At 38.9% G+C, this 15265-nt stretch overlaps 1 protein-coding gene across 1 annotated transcript in view; it reads right to left on the bottom strand.

Annotated features, from left to right (window-relative positions):
• LOC101847006 (probable methylmalonate-semialdehyde dehydrogenase [acylating], mitochondrial) overlaps nucleotides 1–11946 on the bottom strand; it is a 22150-nt gene extending 10204 nt beyond the window's left edge. Inside the window, exons 1-3 of the mRNA XM_005111485.3 lie at nucleotides 11800–11946; nucleotides 4443–4490; nucleotides 2170–2244 (exon numbers count right to left, since the gene is read on the bottom strand). Coding sequence (XP_005111542.1) covers nucleotides 2170–2244; nucleotides 4443–4490; nucleotides 11800–11835 — 159 coding nt within the window. The 5' untranslated portion in view covers nucleotides 11836–11946. The remainder of the gene's footprint in view (nucleotides 1–2169; nucleotides 2245–4442; nucleotides 4491–11799) is intronic.
• Between the last annotated feature and the right edge of the window lie 3319 nt (nucleotides 11947–15265).

Raw genomic sequence — 15265 nt, 5'->3', positions numbered from 1 at the left:
TCTCTCTCTCTCTCTCTCTCTCTCTCTCTCTCTCTCTCTCTCTCTCTCTCTCTCTCCTTCTACTCTCTCTCTCCTTCTACTCTCTTTCCCTGTATCATTCTCTTCCTCTTTTTCTTTCAAATTTCTTCTGTCCTAAAACTAGAGTAGAGAATGGCTAGCATTACACTTGACACCGTTGCTAATAGATGCTAGGCTTGATTGAGCATTGCATTTTTCAGCTTCATCGTATATTTGATTCAGCGACCAAAATTACAAGAAAATAACTAAAGAACACTTTCCAACCAGAATACAGTGAGTAAATATTTGTGATTTTCTTTCTTTTTTTAACCAAATAGGAGCTGAATTATTTTTTCTTTAACAAGAAAATCTTGAATGTTTCACAGTTTTTTGTTGTTTTTTAAATAAACGAAACATACATAAAACCAATCTCAAAGAGTGAGCATGGCTGGAGGGCCTCTTTTCCTCTATCCGTGACAAACAACACAAAGGGATGATTTGCATGAATTCAGGCTTTTTCAATTGAGAAATATCCAAATGTATACAATTAAACAAATAAAAATCTTCCAAAGTCTACAATATAACCAAATAATTGTCACTGATTACAAGCGGAAGAAAAAAGTAAGTAAGTATTGTCACTGATTGAGGAAATACAGTTTTTGTTGTTGTTTAATTTTTATTGCAATGAAAAGAGGGTGTCTTCCAAGTGGCTTGACTATGAATACCAAATCTGTTTGACACTCAATTTAAAAAACAGAAAAGAAAGAACCATTCTTATAATAGATTGCATAAAACTCAGAAAAGCAAGCACAAAAATTGGCACTGAAGAGCAAGCACAAAAACTGACAATTAAAAACAAGCACAAAAATCGAAAATGAAAAGCATACGAGTGCATCAATGTTAACCAACTTCCACCTGAGTTGCCTCCAGCAGACACAACCACCTGGGCTGCCTCCAGCCACACCCACAAATTTAAGTAGGCCTACCCACAATAAAACAGCAATAACTTTCCCTCCAAGCAGCTACAAAATTAGTGGACAATAAGGGTACAGAAGTGCAATAACGGTAACTCTAATGCCATTTTTTTTAAACTTGGAAATAATGGACTGGAGGAAGTTTTAGAGAGATAAAGAGGGATTCGGATTTTCTCGTAATCAGGTGGCTGCCTGCATATGAGTATTCTCGTAGACCACCGCAATGAGTTACGAAATTTTGAGAATGGACAGGACACTTTGAATTAATATATCAGTAATTTTTCAAAAGTTAAGGGTCTCTTTTTAGTGCCACACTGATATTGTCAGAGAGCAGATCTCTTTATTGAGTCAGAGAGTCTGATGGATGTAATAAATGTCCTAATAAATATTAGCGTAGATCCATAATGAGAACTCAGGCATGTGCAACACCTGTGACAAACATTCTACCTCTCTTTTACACTATACTTTCCACAACTGGTATCTCGTTGTCTACAGTTATGCAATAGTGGATGCTTTCCAAGTTTGGTTTTTACTATGTGCTTAACAGAACTGAGAATGTCGTAATAAACAATATACAGTCTAGCACACACATTTATCAAAGTTTAGCAGGCCACAAAAATCTTTTCGTTAAGAACAAATTTAAGCACACATTTTAAATACAAAGAATATAACATACATGAAAAAAATTCGGCACCTGAAAATCTGTTTGCTAAGCTATTTTTCTTTATGGCGTGCTAGACTGTAGTGCAAGTGATTTTTTTTTAAATATGATCTCCATGTACAACCTCTAGATCTTACTTCAACTACACATAAATATGCCCATTCTTTCACACAATTAACAGAACACATATAATCACAAATCAACAGCAATATAACACACACCTGTCAAAAGTCAACTACAAACTTTAATCACTTATTTTCATTCATATCTACAAAGAATAAAAATACTATTGATTTAAAAATAAAGACTTTAAAATGCCTTCAAAACAGGGAAGACTTACAGCAGCATTTTATTTCATTTTAAATGTGTCTGCCTGAAGGGAAAATGGGAATATTTGAACTAAATCCAACTGCATCTGTACTGATGAGTTGGAAATTCAGATAAACGTTCATAAAAAGCCAGTTTTATTCTCTTCTTAAAATAAACCGGTATTATTCTTCTCTTCTTAAGGCCAATAGAGCCAAAATGAGAACTCACTGGGTTATGGAGGTCAACCCACTTGTCTGTCTGGGACTCAACAAACTCATTGTTGATGAACATTTTAGTTGTGGGCTGCAATAGAAAAGAAAAAAAAAATTTCAATGTACAGCCTATTAAGAAGATTATGAGACATTATATTAAAATGTTCTTTATTCAAAACAGTTTAGACTTACACCCGCCAACTAAACCAAAACTGAATACATCAAAAATACATTACACAGGCACAACAGGTGCAAATTGTATTCACCCATCCTTTAAACACACACATACACAAACTCATCTCTGCAAAATGAGTGCAAAGAGCTATAAAACAGAACCTATTAAAAAAGAGGACCAAGTTCCGACTGATACAGTCTCACATACACAACAGTGCAAAACACACACTCATATCTGCAAAATAAGCACAAACACAGGCACAAGCACAACAGGTGCAAATTGTATTCACCCATCCTTTAAACACACACATACACAAACTCATCTCTGCAAAATGAGTGCAAAGAGCTATAAAACAGAACCTATTAAAAAAGAGGACCAAGTTCCGACTGATACAGTCTCACATACACAACAGTGCAAAACACACACTCATATCTGCAAAATAAGCACAAACACAGGCACAAGCACAACAGGTGCAAATTGTCATCACCCCCCTCCCCAACCCCTTAAACACATCCACACACCAATTCTCTCAACCCAACACTCTATCATTGCAGAATCACTCTCAAACATACACACTCATCTGCAGAGTAAGCGCAAACAGGAATAAGACAATCTATTCAAAAAGGGCATCAAGTTCCTACTGATACATTCTCACAGACACAACAGAGCAAATTGTTACCTCTCTATTTCACAACCCCCCACCCTTACACACAAACACACACATAGACTCTCTCAGCCCTACACTATAACATTGTAGATTCACTTACACACACACACACACACACACACACACACACACACACACACACACACACACTCATCTCTGCAAAATGAGTGCAAAGAGCTATAAGTCTTACATACACAACAGGCCCCCTCCCTTTTTTTTTACAAATAAACTCGTTGACTCAGCCCTACACTCTAACATTGCTGGCGCACTCTAACATTCACAACACACACACTCATATCTGCAAAATAAGCAAAAAACAGCTATAAGACATAACCTTTTAAAAAAGGGGGATCAAATTCCTACTGACATAGTCTCACAAACAACAGGAGCGCCCTTGGAAAGAAGTAGAACCTACTTATGAAACCCTTCCCTCAGCCTCCACATTTATTGTGAACAATGTTTACCTTTGTGGCAAATTGCATCTTATTCATTCCTCAATTATTTTTTTTTCGTCATAGGTAACTTTACACCTTCCATGACCAGCATCTGTGACATAATGGTATGACTCTTTGCTGTTGCATGCAAAGGACATGAGTTTGATTCTTGTGTGGGTAAATTCATTTCCTCATGAGTCTCCATATTTTTTTTGTAAGATACTGTATCCTACTCAACCGAACTTAGTCCTGACAGGCATGTTTAAGTAAGGTTTTACGGCGCTCGCAAATGCATATGAGCGCCAAGGGGTGGATGTTAACAGAGAAGTCCAAACAGGAAATCAGGCTTACTCTGCTCACCTCTATAGCCTCAACAACACAGAGTGCTTCGACTACCAAGGCATCCCGGAAATAGCAGTTCACTAGGGAGTGACAAACGTACATAAGAAAAAGAGGAAAAAATGACGATAGTAAGGAAGTGGAAAGAAAAAGCAGCAGTTCCCCCTATGTTGTTCCCACATAGTATGAGCATGACATTGATAAATCCAGCCCATTTACAATTCTACTGTGCACAAGAACATGTTAATATCCCGCCTTTGGGAAAGGCCAAAAAACACTTCAGTCAGTTGCAGCGCCCTGGAGCAGGGTGTCTGACAGACAGGGTCCTAGCAGCCCATCTCCAAAATGATCCCAATAGAGAAGATGGAGGCATAAAAAAAAATTGACAAAATCACGCCAGAGAGTAACAAACATAAAAAAGAAGGAGGGGAGATAAGGACGACAGATGTTTGATAGGAAAGAGGAAGTGTTTTACAGCACTTGCTACAAAATTAGGTCATGATATAAGTGCCGAAGAGAGATGTTATAAGAGAGTAACAAACACAAAAAAGAAGGGAAGATAAATAGATGTTCAATTAATAAGAAAGAAGGAGCAAACCACACCAGAGGACCCGCCAACCTCCCGCCAACCTCCTACAAAGTTGTATACTAGTTATAATAAAATTTTGCCTTACCACACTTGACGCATAACATCTGGACATGTGAAGACCATGGCTTCCAGTCTGTAGAAAAGTGAAAAAGGAAGAGTAAATTAAAACACATGACGATACTAATCAAAGAAGGGAGGGAGGGAGGGAGGGAGGGAGGGAGGGAGGGAGGGAGGGAGGGAGAGAGAGAGAGAGAGAGAGAGAGAGAGAGAGAGAGAGAGAGAGAGAGAGAGAGAGAGATTGATTTTAGTTTTAGTAAGTGGTTTATGGCACTTGCAACACAATAAGGTCATTTAAGTGCCAAAGAATAGATGTGTTACAAGAGAGTAACATACACAAAAAAGGAGGAGAGATAAGAACAATAGATGTTTGATAGGAAAGGAGCAAACCACACTAGAGCACCTGCCAACCACCCACAGAGAGAGAGAGAGAGAGAGAGAGAGAGAGAGAGAGAGAGAGAGAGAGAGAAAGTGAGAGAAAGAGGGATGGACGACAACAGATAGACAGACAGACATGCAGACAGATGGACAAACAGGCAGGCAGGCAGGCAGGCAGGCAGAATCAGATATTTTCACCTACACTAATAAATTCATGACGAAAAATAAAACTATGGAATATTTTTTTCAGGATCTGCTGTTACAGTCATGCATAACAGTCGTTTAAACCTATTCTTTTAATTTATGCTTGCACAATTAATTAGGCTTGCTTTCTTTAGTGCCTTCAACACAAGAAAAATAATTAGGTCTAGGTCACATAATGTGCTGTACCATTGCAGAATCTCTGCATAGTGCAGCGATTAGGTTTGAAAAGAGAACTTTTCGATTACATATAACCCTGAAAAGAAGGCAGAGAGGTTTAGGAAATGAATTCCAAATATCAGGGCCTACTGATATCAACTCTTTAAACCCGACAGACCGGTAGTTCGACCTGGGTCAAAGGTCTCTATGCCACAAATGCCTGATGTGTTTGTGTTGGTATTCCACTACTACCTCAAACCCGACTATGCACTCAAGTCCATTAATTAGGAACCAGAGAGAACTAGTGCAATCAGGATCTAAACCTCCAGGTTCAAAGAGTTCAGTCCTCTGGCTCCCATGCTTTTATACAAATTCAAAACAACTTAAGTATATCAAAACGCCTGATGAGTGTTCACACGCTTGAAATGTGACTGTACTGTTCGCAGTAGATTCAGTCTCGCTGTTCTCCCCTTATCTTGAAACGTGAGATAAGAAGGGGGACAAAAAAAAGAAAGGACTGCCAACTCTGTGCTACTGTGATTTTCTGAAGGTCATAGAGTTTGCCAAAAGTTTATGTTACCTTTCCAACATTACAATTTAAAGGCACATGTTTGTGTGGAGGCCTGCCATGTGGTGGCCTGCCATGCCAAAGATGTACAGATTAGAACCAACACTAAAACCTAAAATAAAATGGACTTCTTATCACATCTGAACCACTAACATTGCACTTGTTTCATCAATTTTTCTGTTGGAAAATTGAAATACGAAAACATAACATCCAATGAACTCAGTTTGAATGGATTTTCATTTTCCTAATCTTTGTCAAGATTATATTATTTTTATTTCTGTGCCCCTTTACGAGTTCTACACTATTAAAAAAGTAATTTCACAAGAGAAAAGTTTGTTCCTCAAAGCTATCACATACATCTAAACCTATCTTGGTCAAAGGGCGGAGAACTAAATGGATTATACATGAACAAACCAAGCATATATATATATAGCAACAGGCACAGGTATCAAATTTTGCCTGTCTTTTAATGTTAAGTTCCCAAGCTTGACCAGTTAGTTTAAGAATTATGAGTAAAATCTAGAGCTGTGCCAATTCAATTGAACTATTCGACATTCATGAATTTTGCCTCACTCAAAGCTTTTCGAAGAGTGGCAGTTCCATTCGAATACCGATTTGTTTTTGTTTTTTTCGATATAATGAATTTTTATCTGACTTTCATCAAAAAAGAGTTATAAAACATGCCTCAAAGAAGTATTCACAACTACATTTACTACTTTTTAATATTCATTAGTCACACCACAAATAGCTAAAGGGGCCATTTTTTCAAGCGCAGCAGATGGTTTTGCATAAGCTAGCACATCCACTAAGCTCCCCTTGTTCCATTCAAAATTCGAAGGGCAGGGTCAGGGATCAATAAAATGAGTGGTAATGAATACTGTCAGTCGCGCTGCACGAACTGCAGCCATGGTACACGAAGAGGCAGATGCACACTGAGCTACGAATTGCTGGATGAATAGTGTGGTGAATAAGAAATATTGAACAGCAAGCGCTGCGGATGGAATTTTTTTTTTTTTTAACATTCGCACACGACATTCGAATAGCATGAATATTCACTTCACGCTTCGAAGTTTCCATGAAGTTTCATTTCTCCCAAATCGCACAGCACTGGTAAAAGCTACCAGCTAGTGTTTAAGTGCACACAACAAAACTGAACACACATATATTTGAGAAAAAATGACATGCCACTCCCGAACCCCCTTTTCCTATTCAAGTACACTCCCAGAAACAAATTTAATTCTGTACAGCCTAAGGGAAGAACAGCAAAGGTTTAGACATGGATCAAATACAGTTTACGTTAAATCTGGTCTAAATAGAATAGGTGTTTGGCATCACAAACCTGTATGCAACATCTGACCCCAAAGATTGTTCACTACTCAAGAGTAAAGAGTATGACAGCAATGCCAATGTGACACTTCTGCATTTCTGTTGACCATTTATCCCAAACACACTTTAACATAATGACATCAGCAAGATGAGTAAATCTTTTCGTTTTGAGCGTATGAATTTCAGTATGTACAAATGTCAGGCTAAGTCAAGGGAAACATATAAAACTGGAAAACTGGGTCAAAATTTTACATGAATTATGCCCCCCATGCCACATCAACCTTCATGATGGATATAGTCGCTTAGATTTGCAGATTTCCGCTTCTGATATCAGCTTTTTATCCACCTGTGCTTCAATCAGTCGTTTTTCCTCAACTAAGAAGCCTTTCCGCTTCTTTTGTTTCATCATGGTCCACTCTTTTCTGCAGCTTCACCTAGAACTAAATTTGCAAAATGCAAGCAAGCTGTAGCTCAGTGCGCTATCTCTATTAAAGAGCAAACGCACTGCACTGACACAGGTGGCAACAATGTCGAATAAATGCCTTCATGATGAGCCTGTAGGCTCCCCACACTCAACAGAACAGTGCAAGCTAGATCTACTGCTGAACACTTCTGTGACATATATAACGCTAATAATTTGTGACTGTGACTGATATATGCAATTAAAACTGGTAAAAATGCACAAGAATAGCGTTACTACAATATCTGAGGATGAGTGCAAGAGTAAAGTAAATTATGTTCTGTAATACCCACTTTTAAATAACAAATTTTGAAAATCCAATGTGAGGCATCATGGTGAAATCAGGCGCTCGTCAAAATAATGAAATAGAAGAAACCAAATATTTTTCTTCCAGTTTGGCCATTTTCATCAAATTTGTGTTTTTTTGGCTCAACATCTTTCATATTCATTTAAAAACACGATGTTGAGTGGAATTTACTCAAACACATTGATTAAAGGCACAAAAAATGTAAATTTACAAATTCCAAGGACTCTCGAGCTTTGAAAGTCACCAAACATTAGCGGCCTTTTTCTTGTTTATTTACCTCTGAAACCAGGCGAAACACACCCCCCCCCCTCCTCAATCCTGAATATCTCAACATCTACTGAAGATAGATATAGGTTATTTATTCATCAAAAGCAAGACAAAATGAACAAGCTTAAAGATACAAATAAGCCCAAAAACTGAAGAGCACCTGATTCCATCGCGCCATGACATAAATACTCTTCATTTTTAACACTTACACTGCCAGCCTATTTTGAGGTTTGTTTTTCCACTGCCAAAAGCAGTTTTGAGCATTGTCAATTTTGGGGGATAAATGATGAAAAAATTCATTTTTAAAACCTCAAGATACGACTCTGAAACTTTAAAATATCGTTGGGTACCAAACGGACTTTGAAATTTTGACATTTTAAATTGACCTTGATTCACCTAACCTTGGAGGCCAACTTGGATTTGACAATTTTAGCGAAAAAAAGGGGTGGTACCTACTCAAAACAATCTTTAATACAGACTACAAATGACTGTAGGGTAGACAATTAATTATATATATGTGTTATAATGTAATATACTATTATGTAAGTATTGTGATACCGAGTGCATATGTTATGCCTTTGCTTCCTGTACATATATTATCATGTATGCACACGCTGTAAAATTTCTACAAAGAGTTTGCGTCCTATTTATTTTTAAAATAAAGAGATATAATCTCATTCATGTAACATTCACACTGATTTGCTTATGTAGATCAGTTTCTAAAACACTCCAGCCCCACTGCCTATCAAGTGTAGTAACAGTAGGCCTAGGCCTGATCCTGTGTATAGGGACACGCCCTCTTTTACTCTGCAGTTTACGCCATCGCCTTCACCTCTGCCACCAACATCGTCACCACTAACCCTTGTCTTCCTAGCATCACTGACTCTTGTCTCAGAAACCTCAACTGGTTCTTCAGAGTCACAGCGTTAATTATGAGCCTCTAAAAAGTCAGAATCAGAGTCATTTTGGGTCATGGTATAGTCTGGTTCATCATCCATTCCGAAACTTTTTTCAGCGTTGTGAAGATGCTAAAAAAAATTCACTAACAAGTAACAAAGGCAAAAATTTGCCCACAAAACCTTGGATCGGATGGAAACCATTCAGGAAAGTTACTTTCGGTTTCCCACAAGTACTAGATGTTGTCAGTTTTAAACTAATAAGGTGTAATAATGGTGTCGACAACAGACCATGAGAGAATAAATTATACTTATGAAGACGACTCAGGTCGTAGGTATGGAGAAGTTTCCATGACGACAACTTAGGTCACCAGTGGCAGGGTAAGTTTTAAATAAAATGTTTACCATCATTAATTTCTATAGTAAGCCTAAAAGGCCGATACAACAATAATATAATATATATATCGTCCCTCAAGCAAGGTTCTAAACAGCGAACTCTGAAAATGCACTTGTTCCCCCCCCCCCCTGAATTCTGACCGAAATCACAGAACACATTATATCCAATTAAAAACTTTCAGCCAGATTACCTATTCAAATGTCGCTACAACGTTTGATTCCAAACAGCTAAAATGTAATATAATACAGTACAGTAACAGCCTTGTTTTTTTCACTCCATTCTTTCTAAAACTTACAGAAAGGCCGAGTTAAATGTTTAGAATCCTGCAGCGACCATAGACCCATGTCACATGTGAAACTTGTAAAAGGCTAAAGAACTCTGGCTATGAACTACGACAGGTCCTAAATTCAAAATGGGAAGAAAAGTTTTCGTTCCACCACACAATGCATTCGTCTAGTCTGGGTGGTGTTGAGGTGTATCAAATAAATGCATCATCATGTTTGAGAATGCCCATGGACTGGACACAAAGGTAGGCTAATGATAATGGTTTTCAAGAGCAAAGTCAAAGTGGCTATACGGACTCGAGTCTAAACAGCCGCTGGAGGCTATTCGGACTCAAATTCCAGTGTGTGTGCGCAATCACCGGTTGTACCGTAAGCGAGGTCTGAATTCGAGTCCGAATAGTCTCCCGTTGCTATTCAGACTTATGACTACTGGTAGGCTATTACACTGCGTTTCACGACTGCAAAGGGATCAAAACATAAAATTCATAATCAGTCTTTATAAGACAGCCGCCCCACCCCTCCTCCCCTTTCTCTCCCACTCTCTTACTTTTTCTCTCTCTATCTTATTTCCCCAGGCCCACCCCACCCCCTTCATCCTCTTTTTTTTGCCTGTGGCTATGCGTACTGCCCTCCCGTACGCACAGCCTCATAGCTATGTGTACGGCCCTCAGATTTAGATAGAATAGTATGCTCACAGCCTTGATAATCGCTCAGCTGGACCGCGTCACTTTATCGTTCGATATCTTGGCCAAGACAAAGATCATGTATAACAAGATAGTTCACTCCTTTATAATTGAGCCAATTTTTAAAAAGTGTCCTCAATATTCTGTGGCGCCCTCTTCGAAAAAGTGCGGACTTTGCAATCAGAGTTACCCTACTTGTGTGAAAATATAATAAAAGTGAATAAACTAATAAACTGTGCTATTCCTATTCTTCTTCTGGTAAAATGAAAGAGAGCTTCAAAACTAAGACTGCAGCGTCATATGAACCAATGTGCGGACTTCCGCAGACACCTTTTTGGCTGAGTGAACTATTTTGTTATATGTACAATCTTTGGCCAAGAGACGCTCAACGAGGTCAAGATAACTTGCAAAGTCATTGGTCACTACTTATAGCTTTGACCTGTAATTTACTACGTCATTTTCCATATATATAAGGAAGGCTGAAATTTTCCATTGAAAAAAGGTCAGCGTCTATGCCCTTTATAGCTGCGCGCCTCCCAATCGAAGTAGGTCATCCCTATATATAGGGCCTGCGCGCTTCCCAGGTAGCCCGGCTCACGCCCTTTATAAAGTGGAGGGCCGTGCACATAGCCTCGATGCTGTGCGTACAGGCAGCCATTTCGTTTGTTTTTTTACAGATCTATATATATTCCCTCCCATATCGTTGCCCACTGCCAGGCCCTACTATTATATAATATCCTTTGTAAAGAAAAGACCATCAGTTCGCACTGGGTCACCATGGTCGGCGTTCATTTGTTGTAAGTTCCTTCGCCAGATCATAGAAACCGAGGAAGGCCAAGGTCGAATTGCTTCTGCTTCACACCCAGTACTCTTAGTGTTTGCACACACGCATTGGAGTATGAGTCGAAATAGGCCTTTCAAGAGGCCCCATTAGATCTAGTTTTGAATTCATTCCAAAACATTCAAATTCAACTGCTTTGTGTCATTGTGACCAAGAATACTAGATCTAGAATCTAGGCCTTGGCAAAGAACACCACAACAGAATATATGCAAGTTACAAAATCAATGTCAAAACCTAAGCCTAAGCCAAGCTTTACTTACACATGGTCTACTAGATCTAGACTAGACTACATCCAGTTTTGCAGCTTAATTTTAACGTGGAAGACACTGTTCAGACAGAGTAATTTTGCATTTGAAAAAGAATACACATCAATCTAATCTAGATCTAGATCTAGATCTAGATCTATCTGCAAACATAGGACATAGGAGAATTGCGAATTTGATCAAGACCCAGATTTCGACCGTGCGCACGCTCCGATTCGCTCGACAGATCATTGGCAGGCGGAGAAATATACACAACTTGACTTACGTAAATTACAACTCGTTGCAAAATCTAACACGAAACCACATTTAAGCCAATTTAAAAGCACGTGCATATAAGTTCATTCGACGTAATTACCAGCTTCAAGCTGCGGATTATGCTAAGGAGTTTCATCTTTATGGCGAGAACTGCGATCTAGGCTGGGGTTATCCCACTGTTGCTGCTGCCTGCTGTTGGTGGAGTCCAGTCGAGTGGTGGAAAAGACTGAGGCCGAGTGGTGTGCGATAAAATGAATGACCCCTGTGAGGTCACAGTATGACACAACGAGAGGGTGAAATTTCAACCAATCGTAGGCTCTTATTCTACTCACGCCTCCCAAAGTCCCAAAGATACGCCTATCTTTGAGTTTGAGTGTGGTCGAAATTCGTGGAGCAACTTATTGTCAAATATTTCCTCAACCATCGAACATTTAAGTCTCCAGTTTTTGCACAATGACTTGTACCAATTTGTCTTAACAGATTAATATTTTTGTAAGAACCTTGCAGCTGTATTCTAGAAAATTCCTTCATAAATACCAATAAAAAATTCCAGTTGCTGTTCTATGCCAATGCTAGGCTATACAGGGTAGGGACTGGGTCGCTTTTAAAAGCAAGTCTCTCATTTTTTATTTTTCTAATTGTGTCATCATGCTTATTGAACGGATGATTTGAGAACCTTTAGAGCGAAAATATGTTCTCTATAAAATTAATTTCTTTTAACAAGTTTTGCAACTAGATCTAGCTTAGGCCTAAACACTAAACAGTATCATTGGTGAGCTGTGACGTATAACGTATAACGTATAACTATAACGCAGGTCACGTCATGTGCGCATGCAAAATGTGTGTGAGAAGAGGGAAGTGCTGTGCATACATGTAATTCCCTTTTCCACGTGACGGAGATTTATAATACTATTTCATATACATTGATAAAGAAAAGTTTTTTAAATATAACCTCAATTGTTATGGAAAAATATGATTACGTTAAGACACGTTGATACAAACTGATGTGCAAAGCATGGGTGGCATAATAATTATGCACCCGTTAAACATGTTCTTGAGGAATTTTTTACCGCACCACAGAATCTGTGGACCGCTCTATGCCTATAGATTTTAACAGGTTAAAAGCTGGGACAATATCGCTTACTTTTAAAAGCAAGTCCGTGCTTTGTTATCGCGACTTTATGCTTATTGAACGCATATTTTGAGAACCTTTAGTGCAAAAAAAGTGTCCACAAATAAAAAATAATTTCTTGTACCTGTGGGCCCAGAGACCGTATCATTGTGTGGGCCTACAAATTTCTACTAAAATTTAGAGTTATTGGTCAGAATTTAATTGTGACACATATATGCGTCGTATACAAAATTAAATGTATACGGCAAGAGGGGTGTGCTGTGAACAATCCCATTTTCCGTTAAAATTTTAAAAAGTTTATGTATGAACAATTATTTTTTTAAGCTAGCCTCTATTGTTGTGGGAAAATTTGATTAAGTATAAAGACAGATTGATACAAACTGCTGCGTAAAGTATGCCATAGTATGCCAATGACATCGGCTTCACCCGTAAAAAGAGATATTTGAGGACAGGTTGTGCCACAAATTTTTGACCGTACTGTAGTACTACTATCTAGGCATAGCTTGCTAGATCTACTGCCGTCTTCAATGATTTAATAAAATACGGTCTCTGGCCGTCTTTTTTTATACCGTAGGGGAGGGGAGAGTGGGGAGAACTGACGTAGATAAACTGAGACGAGGCCCAAAACACACATATTTGTAGACAAAAGGGAACCCTACTTTAATATGAATGAATTTAATTATCAATACCTTTTGATTGCTATTGCATCCCTTCAACTTTGTACATGACCATTTTCAAGTTCCAAAGACCACCCAGTTGTGCAAAGTTTTTTCAAGACCAGATTCTGACTCTCTTCATCAAATGTTTTGAACTTCAGCTGAACGTGAGTACGGGTTCAGTCATACTACTGATAATGGCATATATCAACTTTATAAAACAATCATATTGGACTGGCTGAGTACCATCTCTCATATAAAAATAAAATGCAGAATCAAACTAGGCGTCTACGATCCTACCCAGGGTCAGGAGAATTGGGACACAATGTCCTACTTGGTGTCCCAGTTTCCCTGCAGCAAAAAAGATCAACTTATCCAATGCAAAATGATCTCATTGGGATGGAACATGCTGGAGCAACAAAAGTACAATTCGGTTCTCATATGTTGGCAGCCCATAATTTTAGCCTGCCACGTAGTTAGTTCTAGATTTCTAACACACGGCTTGTACGAACTTACCTGGGGTTTTGTTTGTTTGTGTGTTTGTTTGTGTGTTTGTTTGTTTGTTTCTCCCCCCTGGGGCAGTGCCACTGACTGTAGTTTCTTTAGGCCATTCCCAAAGGGGGGACATTTCTCGTTCAAGCACAGTAGAATTGTAAATGGGCTGATTCGTGTCACGTTCATAACTGTGCCTGATCTACAACAGGGAACTGCTGCTTTTTCTTTCCTAATCCTTACTATTGTCATTTTCCTCTACTTCTTTTGTATGTTTGTCTCTCTCTTGTGACCTGCTATTTCCGGGGTGCCTTGATAGTCGAATCAGACCTTGTGCTGTTGAAGCTACAGAGGTGAGCAGAGTAAGTCTGATTCCTTGTAAAGACTTCTCTGTTGACACCCACCCCTTAATTTGGCGCTCATATGACCGTATGCAGTTGCGAGCGCCGTAAAACCCTCTACTATTAAAAAATGTTTGTTTGTTTGTTCTTCCCCTTCTGTTCAGAAATGCATCTTATAGACAGCAGAAGACTTTACCCCACATTTCACATACAGCCAACAGCAAACCACTTTATGCAGTCTTCCTTGGGACGAGCTTCATCATGATGAACTTTGTGTTGCAGCAGCGGGGTTGGGGGATTGCACTGATTGCCATCTCGACTATAGTGCAGTAGACTGGTAGAGACGATTGAGACAACCTGAGGCCAGGCTTGCTTCATATAAAGATCTGTTTAGCATGATTGCCATGCTCAGGGGCAAAACCAATTACATGTACAGCTCCAGATGTACTTTACATAATAAATTCAAACTAGAACAAGGCAGACAAAATGTGTCTAGGACCATGTCAACGCGAAAAGGTTTCTTTTCCCAATACATTATGTACTCGTCAGTTCTGGGGTCGTCTAGCTGTTACGTAGACTTGAGAGTGAGTCCTCACAATATATTAATATAAAGCCTCACGGGCGCCCGCACCACACTTTTGGACGTCTCTAGATATCCGAGATGGTACAGTTGTTTAATTGTAGTTCCTCCGAGTGCATTGAAATTTTCATTCCAATCGTTTTATGAATATTTACAAATGTCTAAATATAACTTAATAACATTTTCATGACCAGTGCAGATCAGAAGCAATCGCCGACAAGCGCTAGAAAAGGCTGAGCTCACAGAGACGTATTAAGGAAAGAGATAAATTACATATCAAGCAGCCACCGTGGAAGGAGTGCCGCGTGTAGTGTGTAGCCTACCTTTAGCGGTCAATTCGCTGGCGCGAGTCTAATTTGCATGAG

The sequence above is a fragment of the Aplysia californica genome, unplaced genomic scaffold, assembly GCF_000002075.1.
Source record: "Aplysia californica isolate F4 #8 unplaced genomic scaffold, AplCal3.0 scaffold01065, whole genome shotgun sequence".
In the NCBI taxonomy this organism is placed as follows: Eukaryota; Metazoa; Mollusca; class Gastropoda; order Aplysiida; family Aplysiidae; genus Aplysia; species Aplysia californica.
The sequence above is the reverse complement of the archived record's forward strand: the minus strand, read 5'-3'. Positions and strand labels throughout refer to the sequence as shown.